Source organism: Centroberyx gerrardi, chromosome 20, assembly GCF_048128805.1.
Source record: "Centroberyx gerrardi isolate f3 chromosome 20, fCenGer3.hap1.cur.20231027, whole genome shotgun sequence".
In the NCBI taxonomy this organism is placed as follows: Eukaryota; Metazoa; Chordata; class Actinopteri; order Beryciformes; family Berycidae; genus Centroberyx; species Centroberyx gerrardi.
Genome location: NC_136016.1, coordinates 20484102 through 20497175, shown reverse-complemented (window position 1 = coordinate 20497175; position 13074 = coordinate 20484102). Strand labels below are relative to the sequence as shown.

The 13074-nt window shown below is 46.0% G+C and overlaps 1 protein-coding gene across 1 annotated transcript in view; it reads left to right on the top strand.

Annotated features, from left to right (window-relative positions):
• Positions 1–13074, top strand: part of snx29 (sorting nexin 29) — a 136576-nt gene that overhangs the window by 88786 nt on the left and 34716 nt on the right. Inside the window, exon 18 of the mRNA XM_071905179.2 lies at positions 250–331. Within this exon, the coding sequence (XP_071761280.1) occupies positions 250–331 (82 nt within the window). The remainder of the gene's footprint in view (positions 1–249; positions 332–13074) is intronic.

Genomic DNA, 13074 nt, shown 5'->3' with positions numbered 1-13074 from the left:
TGTTTCCTCTGGATTCATTCATTCATTCATTCATTCCACTCTTACACCGTGGCCAGAGGTCAGAGATTAAAAAGTAGAGGTGTTAATGTTTCTCCAGGGTAAAGTACAATGAGCTGTAAAGTGCCCCAGCCATCCAAGCGGAGTGCTGACACACTGCTGATATCGTTGCTAGTACCAATGATAATGATGATGATAATGATAATGATGATGATGATGATAATGAAGGTAGTTGTTGTTTGTGTGGCCCAGGGCTCATCGCGCTCTCATCAACGTGTGGATCCCCTCTGTGTTCCTGCAGGGCCGAGCCGCCAACGCCTACCACGTCTACCAGGTACGCTCCGCAGCCCTGCTGCACACTCCGAGCACTTCTGCTCAGCAGGAGAAGTGATCCGGTTTCTCATGGTCACGGAAATCATGAAACAGTTATGGAATTTTGAAAATTTGTTTTCCAGGACTGGAAATGTTTTGGAAAATTGTTTTTGTAAACTTCAAAGTAAAATTTATTGGAGTGATTTGGAAAAATGCGACAAAAATGCCGTCTTGGCCGAAATGCCGTTTGTTTGCAAAGTGGCTGCTGTGAGTCTCAAACAAAACACATTTTTAGTGGCATAGCATTAGTAAAGGTTGCTTTACATTACACTGCAATAGTGCAGTCAAGAAAATTTGGTATGAAGTTGTGGAAAGGTTTTGGAATTTAATTGTAAAATCAGTGTGGGAACCCTGAATTATATCCACATCCCATTTTCAGGTACTGGGTTGAAAAAAAGAAGACGAAACAGATCAGCAGCATTGTGCTCCACTGCACCTTTATTCAGAAATATAGAAAATAGGCCTTAGTGGCTGAAACACTTTTTTGCTCCAAAGACCGGTCAAGTTTGCCTCTGTTTACATCTGCTTTCCTGTCTTTTGGGTCGGGCTTCCTGCCCCAAATATGACATAAATCAAATCTGGCCGCCATGTGAGTAAAGCGAATAGATGTCTGTAACAGAATGTTTGGAGAATGGCTGCCGATGGTCGCGGGGAGCATGACGCCATGTTGGAGGAGTGACAAGAAAAGAAAAGAAAAGATAATATTATAACTAGGGCTGAACAATTAATCGAAATTTTATCGAAACTGCAATATGGCCTACTGCAATTTTCACATCGCAGGAGGCGCAATATTTGTTAAAGGCGAAATGTGTGTCAAAATACGATTTTAAATTAAATATTGTCGTGCTGCAGAGATGTCCTGGCCTACACATCATATTCTACAGACTTAGGAAAACATCTTTGTTTGGTACAGATCCCCGCAAAAATCACACCATAATCATTTTAATACGTTTTTCAATGAAAATCAGAATAATGATGTAAAAATGATCATCCTCTCTAATATCGCAAATCATATCGCAATTGCAATATCAGTCAAAATAATCGCAATTAGATATTTTTTCAAAATCGTTCAGCCCTAATTATAACATAATATTAGATAATATTATGTGATAGCCTTTTCCCCACTGATCGTTTAATGTTTTTGTAGTAGAAGTTGCCCCCGCCCAGAAATCAGTCATTTTCTCTATTTCACGAAGAAAGAAGAGGTTTGGACGTGATAATCTCTCCTTTTGCTGTCACTCTTCCAACATGGCGGCACGTCCCTTGTCACTTTTGGTATCTACTCTCCAAAAAATGTGTAACAGGCCTCTTAGACCTCAATCAATCCCAGAATAGGAATCCGTTTCATTTCGTTTTTCCACGCGTCCCTCCTCTAAGTTTATAATCAAGTCTTATCAGAACTAATGGCACTTACACAATAAATCCACTTAAAGGGAATGGCGGGGTCTTTGCTCTGCAGAGACTTGATCTGAAGTGTGGCCGGTGTGTGGGGAACCGGACTCGAGAGCGGCTTCACAAACCGAGCCGCCGCTTCTTCTTCTTCTTCGTGTATCTGTCAGGTTATCGAGCAAAGTAGACAACAGCGGCTCATTCCCTCGGTGGCTGTTTTACTGTGTCTGTCACATTAACAAGGTGTTACACCTCAGCTCTCTCACCGCAGCAGTCCCCTGCTTCCCCCCAGTGAGACTGATGCACACACACACACACACACACAGACACACACAGACATACACACACACACCTCAGCTCTCGCTCCATCTCCGCAGCAGTCCCATGGTTCCCCCCAGTGAGACAGACACACACACACACACACCTCAACTCTCTCACCGCAGCAGTCCACTGATTCTCCCCAGAGACACACACACACACACACACACACACACACACACAGATACACACTGACATGCACAGACAGACAGTCGCACTGACACACGGATGGATAAACACACTTTCAAACACTGATACACACACATACACACAGACAAACACCACTTTTGCGCACACAGGCATACACTCAAGATGGAATACACACATGTGCACGTTGACGAACACACGTGCACACACACACACACCCATACACACACATATACATACACAAACGCCGGTACACATAGACACACTTCTTCGTGCTGTACAGAACCACTTCTCAGACAGAAAAGCGTGGTTGTACACACACACACACACACACACACACACACACACACTGTGCTGTTATCTGTGCTCTGGCTCGGAGGTGGAGCTGTAATGTTAGTCAGGGGAAACCACATGGGAAGGGAAGAGACAGGTGACACATCCTCAGCTCTAACAGATAGTCAGGACTGGCTGGCGACTGCGCTCAGCCAGGCTCAAGTTATACATAATAGATGTAAATTCACAACTCTGGCACGGAGCTGAGGGCCGTCTGACACCTTTTTGTGTGAAATTATCTCCAGACGCACGACGACGGCGAACGAGATGCGATGTTTTAATTCCTGCCGACAGCCTCCCACCTGCTCGCGCAATCAAATTCTTTGGGTCGGCGTTCGGAAATATCTCAGCGTTTCTCAACTAATCTGACGCAAAAATGAGTCGGATTTTCACTTGGCGCCGCGGCGATAAAATGAGCGCCGCTTTTAGCTCGTCTCGCTTTTAAATTGGAGCGCGGCGTTGGGAAAGTGGCTTGTTCCCCGCAGTTAGGCAGCTTATTTATTCAGCTCTACTTACAGGAGGGTAAAACGTAACGGAGCCGTTCATAAAAGCGCAGATCTGTAGGACTCGTCTCGGTCTGATGCTTCACCCGTGTGTGTGTGTGTGTGTGTGCCGTTTCTTATCAACAAGTGGTCAATGAAGCCACTTCCTGCTGAGGTTTGATTCGTTTTGTTTGTGTGATATTTGAGTTTGCTGAATCTTCCTTTTTATGCCTCCGCGCCGGAGACAGCTGTGGCCGGAGGCGTTATGTTTTCAGGTCGTCCGTCCGTCCGTCCCATTCTCGTGAAATCTCAGGAACGCCTTGAGGGAATTTCTTCAAATTTGGCACAAACGTCCACTTGGACTCAAGGATGAACTGATTAGAATTTGGTGGTCAAAGGTCAAGGTCACTGTGACCTCACAAAAGACGACAACCAGGACAGGGGGCCTCCTGTTCCTCTGGTAGTCCACCACAAGCTCATTGGTTTTGCTGATCTTGAGCTTCAGGTGATTGTGTGACGAAGCTCTCTATCAGTCCTCTGTAAAAATAGTCTCTAAGTGAAGACAGCATGTTTCTCACTGGAAATTATTCACTGGAATAATGTCAATATAGTGATAACTTCCATTTCACCAAAAAATACACTTAATACCTTTTATTAAATTCCTTCAAAGTCTTCACTACATATATTTTATGAGTCTGGACAGACATGGATGTACAACTGCAACTTGACTTGTTGGCGGAGGCATACAAACGCGAGGCGGTTATTTCTAGTTTCATTATTTATTATTTTATTATTGCTGAATCTTCTTTTTTTTTTATGTTGTACACCCATGTAACTAATTGGTAGTGTCATGCAAGTCCATGTGGGCTGGGCACCCTGTGTGTGTGACGCTTAAACGAATAAATCAATCAATCAATCATTCGCTTTGCGGTGAGGAAATAACAAATCACTCAAACGCATTTCTTCTGATCACCTTTAGTTGAAACTGGAATACCTAGATATCTGCTCGGCTTTAGGCGTCGACTAATTGTCACCCGCAGTTTTAGATCCGCGTATCGACTCCGGCGTCGAACCCAAACATTATGCACGTGTTGCATTGATTTAACGTAATTTTCCCTCTCGCTAACGGTGTGTGTGAGACTGCTCTCCGGCCCTGGAGCTGGTGTACCGCGCCTCTGTCTGTGTGTGTTGGATACCTCGCTTCCCAGAGCTTATATTCGTCTAATGGCTCCCTATGGAAACGGCTATTGTTCCTAGACAGGCTAACGGATGGCCAAGGTTACCGGAGTCATTGTTGTTGAGGTGAGGTTGTTGTGATGATTGATCACCGAGCCCGCAGTGTTAAAGACCGGAGAGTATCACGGGGGGCTGGGTGGGGGTCTCTTTAAAATGCCCTTAAGCACATGCATTGACTTTTTCTTTCTTTTTCTCTTTTTCTCATTCTCTCACACACACATGCACACACACATATGCGTGCAAAATTGAACCAGTGACTAGAGCAATGAGCCATAGCACAAGCCAGAGAGGAGTTTGGAGGGTTTTTAGAGTGGATGGGAATGTTAGAAGCCCGAGCCGAACTTGGGTCAAAGCAACCTGGTGGCTGAGAATAAAAAGCTGACAGCTGAACCCGTCCAGAGAGGAAGGAAGGCCGACTCCGACACCGGCTCCGCGTCCGCGAACGTCTTAACAGAGATGAGGATGATGGAGGGAGAGTGGAGAACTGTAACGGAGCAGTGAGTGTGATGCTCTTCTGTCTGCCTCTTGTTCTCCTCCTCCTCCTCTTTCCCCTCCCTCCCTCTCTCTCTCTCTCTCTCCCTGCCGCTAGATTGGATGACATTACGGCGGGGGTAAAATTGCTTGTACTCCATTTCCTGTCTTTGCATTTCTTCAGAGCCACTTTTCTCTCCAAGCCCTCCGAAATGACTCCCCCATCTAAAGCCCAGCCGAGGCCCGTGGATGGATGAAGAGCGACAGAGAGAGAGAGAGAGAGAGAGAGAGAGAGACTGATGGATTTGCTCTATTATCACTGGGGTTTTGCTCTTTGTGGCGCGCCATCCCTCTGGGCCTTCATCCCTCCATCGCTCTATCCCTCCATCCATCCCTCCCTGCGCCTCTCTTCCCCTTCTGAACTCATAATGAGAGAATTATACCGGCCGCGGCAAATCAGTGTCTCCCTCCCACACAATACCAACAATAGAGGCTATTATGAGAGGAGGGAAGGAAGCATCGTTTGCACGCTGTCAGAGGACAGAAGGAGTCATTTGGTGTGTGTGTGTGTGTGTGTGTTTTCATTACCTGTGTGTTTTAAGCCGGCATTGTGTGTTGAAAGGTGAATCAGGCAGCAGCAAAGGAACTCTTCCTTTTCTTCCTCCTGTGAAAAGATGTGACGGGTGGATGCATGTTGTCTCGATACTATGGAGTTATGTTGTGCAAATGTAGGTGTGTATTTTAGACAACATTCCCCTCTCCACAACAACCTGCAATGAGTGCAACAGCAGAATAAAACATTACAATAAATCGATGGGCCAGAGCCGCAGCGCCCGGATAGATGTAACAAAATATTCCCGTAACCCAGGGATGATCATGTAAGACAGAGGCGTTTGAGGAAGAGAACTAAGAGGCATTTTTTGATGCTGTCTCTTTTGAGCGTGTTTTTGATATCTACCTCTGTGTCTGACTTCTCTCCCTTTGCATCAGGCAAACATCAAAACAGGAATATGCCTTTAGGTCAGTTTACTCCAGGCTCGCTCCGAGGGTTAAATATCTGGGAGTTTAAAGACAGCGAGACTTTGACGTATCACTGAGACTGATCTCTCCGTGCAACAAAGTTTTTCATCACGTCTGCTCAGTTGTTACTCGTTCGTATTAGCCTATGGTGAATGGTAAATGGACTGCATTTATGTCGCGCTTTTCTAGTCTACCGACCACTCAAAGCGCTTTACAACAATGCCCACATTCACCCATTCTCACACCGATGGCGGCAAGCTACCACGCAGGGTGCTGGCGCAACCATCGGGAGCAATTTGGGGTTCAGTATCTTACCCAAGGACAATTCGACATGCGGACTGGAGGAGCCGGGGATCGAACCACCGACCTTCTGATTAGCGGACGACCCGCTCTACCTCCTGAGCCACAGCCGCCTACGGTGAAAGGTGGCGAGACCCGCGACCCGGATCGTCTGTCTGTCCCCCAGATGCAGCTCGTGTCGGTACGCAACGCAGCTAAACAGCCTCTAACTACGAGTCATGCTGTTTGACTCGAGGTGTTTTCTGTTTTGCTGCACCGTGCCCCAACTGTTCCTCAACAAACATCATACAAACTCGTCTAAGTAGCTGTGGTGCCGTCCTGCTGTGCGGCAGAGAAACTCCACCGTCAGACTGCGAGCAGCCACGCCGCTGTGCCGCTGTCTGATAGCTAATTTCAGGTCGCTGATTGCTAGGTGTTGTGGTGGTGATGTTGCAGCAGTAGGTGGGACGTATGTATGTATGTATGGCAGATGAAGTTCAGCTGTGGAACTTTTCCTCGCTAACAAAAAAGAGACTCGTCAACTCGTCAAAAGTTTGGACCCACCTGATTGAATGTACTGCCATTTTGATCTAAAGGCTTCTGCTTAAATGCTTGAAATTAGTTTCTTAGACAAATATAAATAGTGAAGTTGATCCTATGTATGAATTTCTTTCCAAAGCCTTTGCCTTTCCATCAAGGCAAAGGGCGGCTACTTTAAAGAATCTAAAATATAAGATAGTTTTGATTTGTTTAACACTTTTTTGGTCGCTGCATAATTCATTTGTGTTATTTCATAGTTCTCATGTCTTTACTATTATTCTAAAATGTGGAAAATAGCAAAAATGAAGAAAAATGCGTGTGTCCAAACTTCTGACTGGTAGTGTAGAGTCTGACTGGACTCTTCCGGAGTGTAGTTTGAGTTTCCTGCAGTGTGAGCTCGTGGTAAATGTGGAAAGTGATGGACGGTGGCTCACATGTGTTTTCCCCTGCTGACTTACAGCCTTCTCTGACTAAGAAATAAATACTTGCAAAATGCTTTTATTGTTGTCCAGCATACTTTACTACTATGCTTTATACTTTACTGAAACTCATTCTTAATGCAGATAAGACCAAACTTATGCTGTTTACCAACTCTAGGAATAGGCCACAAAATATCCCTTCGGTGGTCACTCTTGAGGGAAGTGACATAGAGGTTGTTAACTCTTATAAATACCTGATGACTCCCTCACTTTTAAGCCACATGTGCAGTACCTGGTGAAAAAGCTGAGGCTAAAACTGGGTTTTTATTTTCAAAATAAGTTGTGTTTTTCTTTTAATGTAAAAAAGCGACTTGTTGCCGCCACTTTTTTATCTGTGTTGGACTGGTGATCTTTTATATGCATACCTCTGCTCAGTGTCTTCATATGGTTGACACAGCTTACCATGCTTCCTCGAGGTTCATTACCAATTTTAAAGCTCTGACCACTGTGAGTTATACTCTCGGGCAGGACGGCCTGCTCTGGCCACCCGTAGGCTCTGTCATTGGTACACTTTTATATATAAGGCAATTCTTGGTCTGCTCCCATACTACCTGTGTGTCTTCATCACGCAGAAAAGTGCCGGACAACACTCTTTCTCAGGACTTCTTCCTGCTTTCTGTCCCAAATGCCCGTACGGAAATTGGAAAAAGTTGCAGAATGACTTGAAACTCAATGAATTAATCTCATTACATGCTTTTAAATCCAAAATGAAAGAATTAGAGGCAGTTTCCTTAAGATGTCGATGTTTTTAATTTACCTGGTTAGTTCTTTTTAATTTTGTCTCCTTTTGTGTTTTCTGTCTGTAATTTTGTGTTTTTATTTATGCTGCTGCCTGTCTTGGCCAGGTCTCCCCTTGAAAAAGAGATTCTTAATCTCAGTGGGACTTTCCTGGTTAAATAAAGGTTAATTAATTAAAAAAATAAATAAAGAAGCACTCTGACAAACACCTTCACACCTCTTCCTGCCACACACCGGCTCTCTGCAGCGGTGGGGAAAAAAGTATACAAGGAGCTTTAAGCAGCCTGATTAGTCTTGTCGACTTATCACCACACACACACACACACACACACGGTAGTTGTAGTTGTGGCAGTGGAAGTTTTAAGCCTCCAAAACTTTTAATGACCTGTACGACACCTGAACTGATAAAAAATCTCTGATATCTCGCCTTAATCTGATGCCTTTTAATATGTTTCAGTCAGCAGTTGAGCTGAATGTTATTTAACAGCCGTCAGTGTTGTGATTTAAAGTCGGAGGCCAGAGTTTTGGCCAGACAAACTCAGTCTGCACTCCCTCTATTCATGGATTTGCCGCTTCAACTTCATCCATCTCTCCAGCTCTCTCCCCCTCTCACTTTTCTCTCTTTTATTGCTTTCTTTCATGATCCATCTCTCCTTTTTTTTCGCCCCATCAATCCCTTTTCCTTCTGCTCCCTCCTCCATTTCCACTCTTTCTCTTTTCCCCTCCCTCTCTCCATCCTTTGTCCGTCTCCTCCTTATCCCCTTTTCCCCATTCACAGCGAGTAGGCAGACTGAGCCTCTCTCTTTCTCTTTTTCCTCCTCCTCCGTCGTCTGTTCCCGCTCTTTCTCCGTTCCCCTCTCTCTCCATCCCGAATGTGTGTGTGTGTGTGGTGGGGGGTTGCTCCCGATGATGAGATCCAGAGGGGGGGGACTTAACCTGCAGCAGGTTGACAGGAACAGTGAATCACGAATTTATCTTCCCTCCGCCTCTCAGATGAGACAAAAAGAACACTTCTTAGATTTATTTTGTGCAGAGAGGAGAAAATGAGGGATCGTTCGCTGCAAAAACCCTTTTTAGTTAAATCCGCATGCACTTGCACATTCAGCCATGCGTGCACACACACACACACACACACACACACACACACACACATACACAAACACTATCCAAGTACAAAGACGTGCCCCAGCTCTTGTGGGCAGAGAGCACAGGCGAATGGAGTGTGTGTACAGTACGGTATAGACGAATGGCAGCGTGCCAGAGTGGAGACCCGGCGTCCCGGATCTACAATCCACTGGCTCTTATATATTTATTATAGATATACATACATTCCAAATGAGATATTCTCTTTGATCAGCAAAAAGCTGAGCCTATCGCTTCCACACAAAGTCAGGGCCCCACTGCAAACTTCCCACTGTTTTCATTAGGCTAATGAGATTGGATAACGTCTACTGTAACTTTTTATTTTTATTTTTTACTCTCTCTCTCTCTCTCTCTCTCTGTCACTCTCTGTTTTCTGTTCTTTACACTTTTATTCCATTTCCTAATATGTTCCTCGATAGACCTGCCGTAGTTCTGAGAGATGGGGGAAAAAAGTTTGTGCGGAAAAAAGGTGCTGCCGTGTGTCTGCCTACGTGCATTTTTTTTTTTCTAAGTGCCTATACATTATGCTCGTCTTCATGCGTACTATAGCACTTACAACTGCAGCTGTTTGTGTATTCACAGATAGAGAGAGAGAGAGAGAGAGAGAGAGAGAGAGAGCGATGGAGCTTCCCAATTAATAGCCGTTACATAAACCACCTTTGGCTTCCACGTGCCTCCCGAAGCTTTAATATGCACCGTACGAAACCACATAAATCAGCCGCTCGATGAATAATTGAGACGTCCTCGTTGACACTCGTTCAAATGTGTGCGCCGCTTCCCGCGATGGCCCGCCGTCCCCGGAGAAATGCAGTGCGGGAAATGCGTTAGCGCCTTTAATTTCTATATTAGCCGCCCGGTGCAGTCGGTTTAACCTGGGAGACTTTGCGGCTGCCGAGGCGGTAAGCTTTACATCCAGACCTGCTGCGTCTCACTGGCTCTGATTAGCCGGAGGCTGAGACCGCATGGTGATGGGCTTCTTTGGCTATGCAGATGAGACGACGCATCCATATGTATTAATGCAAACTTTGTGTGTGTGTGTGTGTGTGTGCGTGCGTGCGTGCGTGCGCCTCTGTTGCATTCAAAGACGGACGGTTATTCTGTTTTCTAATTAGGGTAATGCTGATGATTGTCTGCGTTTTTCTTTGTGTCTGTGTGTAGTCTTGCACGCACACAGGTCTGTGTGTGTGTGAGTGTGTGTGTGTGTGTGTGTGTGAGAGAGCTCGCGCATGTGAATGATTATGGTTATGATAATGACTGGTTGGCGATGGAGGGAGATAACTATTATGTTGATGATGGTGATGATGAATGTTTTACAATGATGATGATGATAATTACAATCGTTGTCTTGGTCTTCCATCCATCAGTCACAGATTAAACTCCCTCCGGATAGCACCGAGGCTGCTTTTAGTGCCGCAGACTCCAGCACGCGGGCGCCACATCAATTTCAGCATCAAGCCGCCGAATCCAGAGTCATTTACATCACATTTCCATTTTCGGCACTTAGCTGGATCTCTTATCCAGAGTGACTCACGACGAGCGAGCAGGTTGGCGTGCGGTGTCCCGCTCGATGACACTTCAGCGAGGCACGCGGCTGCCGATGCACACGCGGCGGCGGCGGATGGGATCAAAGCTGCGACCTTTTTGGGTTATGCGGCGGCCTCTCTAGCCGTAAAGTCACATTTATTGGTGTGAATCCCGAAGCAGCCTAGAACCGGGAGTCATGGTATTTGGTTCAGGGGATTTTCAATTTTGCTGCACCGTGTCTGTCCAACCTGTCTGTACTCATTTCTTTTTTTTTTTTTTTTACCTTTAAAGTGATGTTGAACTTTGGTAGTACCTTGGGTTTGTGTAGCTTCCCTGCCATGATATAACCCCAAAATTGTTGATTCTCTGTTATCTGTTGCTCCGGTAGAGGAGATTGGAGAATTTTTTTTCTCTCTCCATTCACTGACATTGTGTGGAGGAACAGGTCTGAAAATCACACCTCTAGCACATAAACGAATGCAAGCAAAGCAGATTCTGACAATTCATTAAAAAAAACTAGTACTGTCACTCATGTGTGGTTAAGTGATCTGTCTTAACCTTTCAGTTTGAAGGGTTATTGTAACCCCGAAATCCGGTCAGGAAAAGCTCACTTGTTCAAATTGAAAGGTTTAATAACATAATGAAAGCAATTAATTTAACCACACATGAGCGACAGTACTAGTTTTTTAATATATTGTCAGAATCTGCTTTGTTCGCGTTCGTTTATGTGCTAGAATTGTGATTTTCAGACTGTTCCTCCATACAATGGCAGCGAATGGAGAGAGAAAAAAACTCAATTCTCCAATCTCCTCTACCGGAGCAACAGATAACAGAGAATTACCGATTTTGGGGTTTTATCATGGCCAGGAAGCTGCACAACCCAAAGTACTTACCAAAGTTCAGCATGACTTTAACAGCCTCTGTATCTCCACATCGTCTGGGTTTTAACACTACTTAGCATAGCAAAGGGGCGCTGAGCGGCGGCGGTGCTTGAAGAGCGCCTCGCGGTCAGGAGTCAGGTGAAGTCCTGCTGCGGCTCTTCATCGGCGAGCCGCCCTCCGATGAAAACTTCAAAGAGGCGTCGTTAGCGGGCGCAGATGGGATGCGAGAGGCCGGATGAAGAAAAGTTGGCTCGGCCCCCCCCTCCCTGCGGGGGACGGGTCAGTGTCATCGGGGGGTTTCGGGGTGGCGATGGCGTCGTCCCTCGGAGGCAGACGGGAGCGGAACACCGCCGGCTGCACAGGGACGGTCTGATGATCTCTGCTTTAGCCTCAAGACATCTGATTAGATCTCAGGCTGGAACATAATCTGTCAGACTGCCTCACCTCCTCTAACTGTCTGCTCTGCTGCTACTTTTTTTTTTTTTTTTCCTGATATCCTTTCCCCCGTTTTTTAAGCTCTCACTTTCTATCTGTTATTCACCCGTTTTGTTTTTGCCTCTCTAATTGTCTACCTCTCCCTTTCATGCTCCAATTTCCTCATCACTCCCCTTTTCCCTCCCTCTTTCTTTCAGTTCTCATTCAGCTCCACTTCGCTGTACATCCGGCACTTGTCTCCCCCCCCCCCCCCCCCCCCCCCCACACACACACACACACACACACACACACTCTCTCACTCTCAGCCATTTGCTCACTGACTTCCTTACTGCGCTCAAAGCCATTCTCAGGACTTGTCAGTGACTCATTCATTCAAATGAAAGAGGGGAGAGAGAAAGAGCGTCCTGCTGCGAGTGAGTTTTAGTCAAGTGTTTGGGGAGGGACACACGGAGACGAGGGGGGGGAGGGAGTTGACAGGAGAAGGGAGCGGGAGATGAAGATAACAGATCGAGGGAAGAGATTGTGAGCACAACGGATAAAAGACGGAGATAAGAGCGCCGTCTTGTCCCGTTTTTTTCCTCCCGCAGGGGCGTCGGAGACAGTTTTTTCCGAGGTAGCCTCCAACTTAGACATGGAGCGTTCCTATCTGGCTGCCACCCGCTGGTCTTAAAGAACTTGTGCTGAGTCCTCAAGTGATAAAAAAGCTTACAGTGTCTGGTGTATTGATGGTGCGCAGTGTGAGGAAGAGAGGAAGAGGACTCGAGAAATAAAGAACTGTTCTTTCCTCGCCTCGGGGCTTTCAAAGCCATATTTCACCTCGATAGGGTTTGATCTCTCCTGCGCGCTCACCTCGTCACGCCTCGGTGAGCGGTTAACCTCCTGACGGTTTGGACGCGCCCGCGGAGTGTGAGCCCGCCGCCGCCATTCACACTTTCTCCCGGCCCGTATGTGTCTCTCTCTCTTCTTTTGTACGAGAGAGAACGTGACATCAAGCGCCGTTGAAAACTGCAATTCTGTTCCCTTGCTTATCAGCGAAAAAATACAGAACATGACTTTTTTTGGGGGACAGATTTTGGCGTGCACGCAGTATTTCACTAAACAGCACTTAAGCAAAATCGAAACTTTTGAAACGGCTTTTCATTCTTCCAGCGTGCATCATGGGATGTGGTATCAAGCAGTGCATATCACTTTTAAAAGTTGATACTTGTTTGAAATGAGCGCTTCTTGTTGTATCATATGAATGCCAAATGTACCAGTGGACCCTAACAAAATGGATTTAGGTGATTTTTT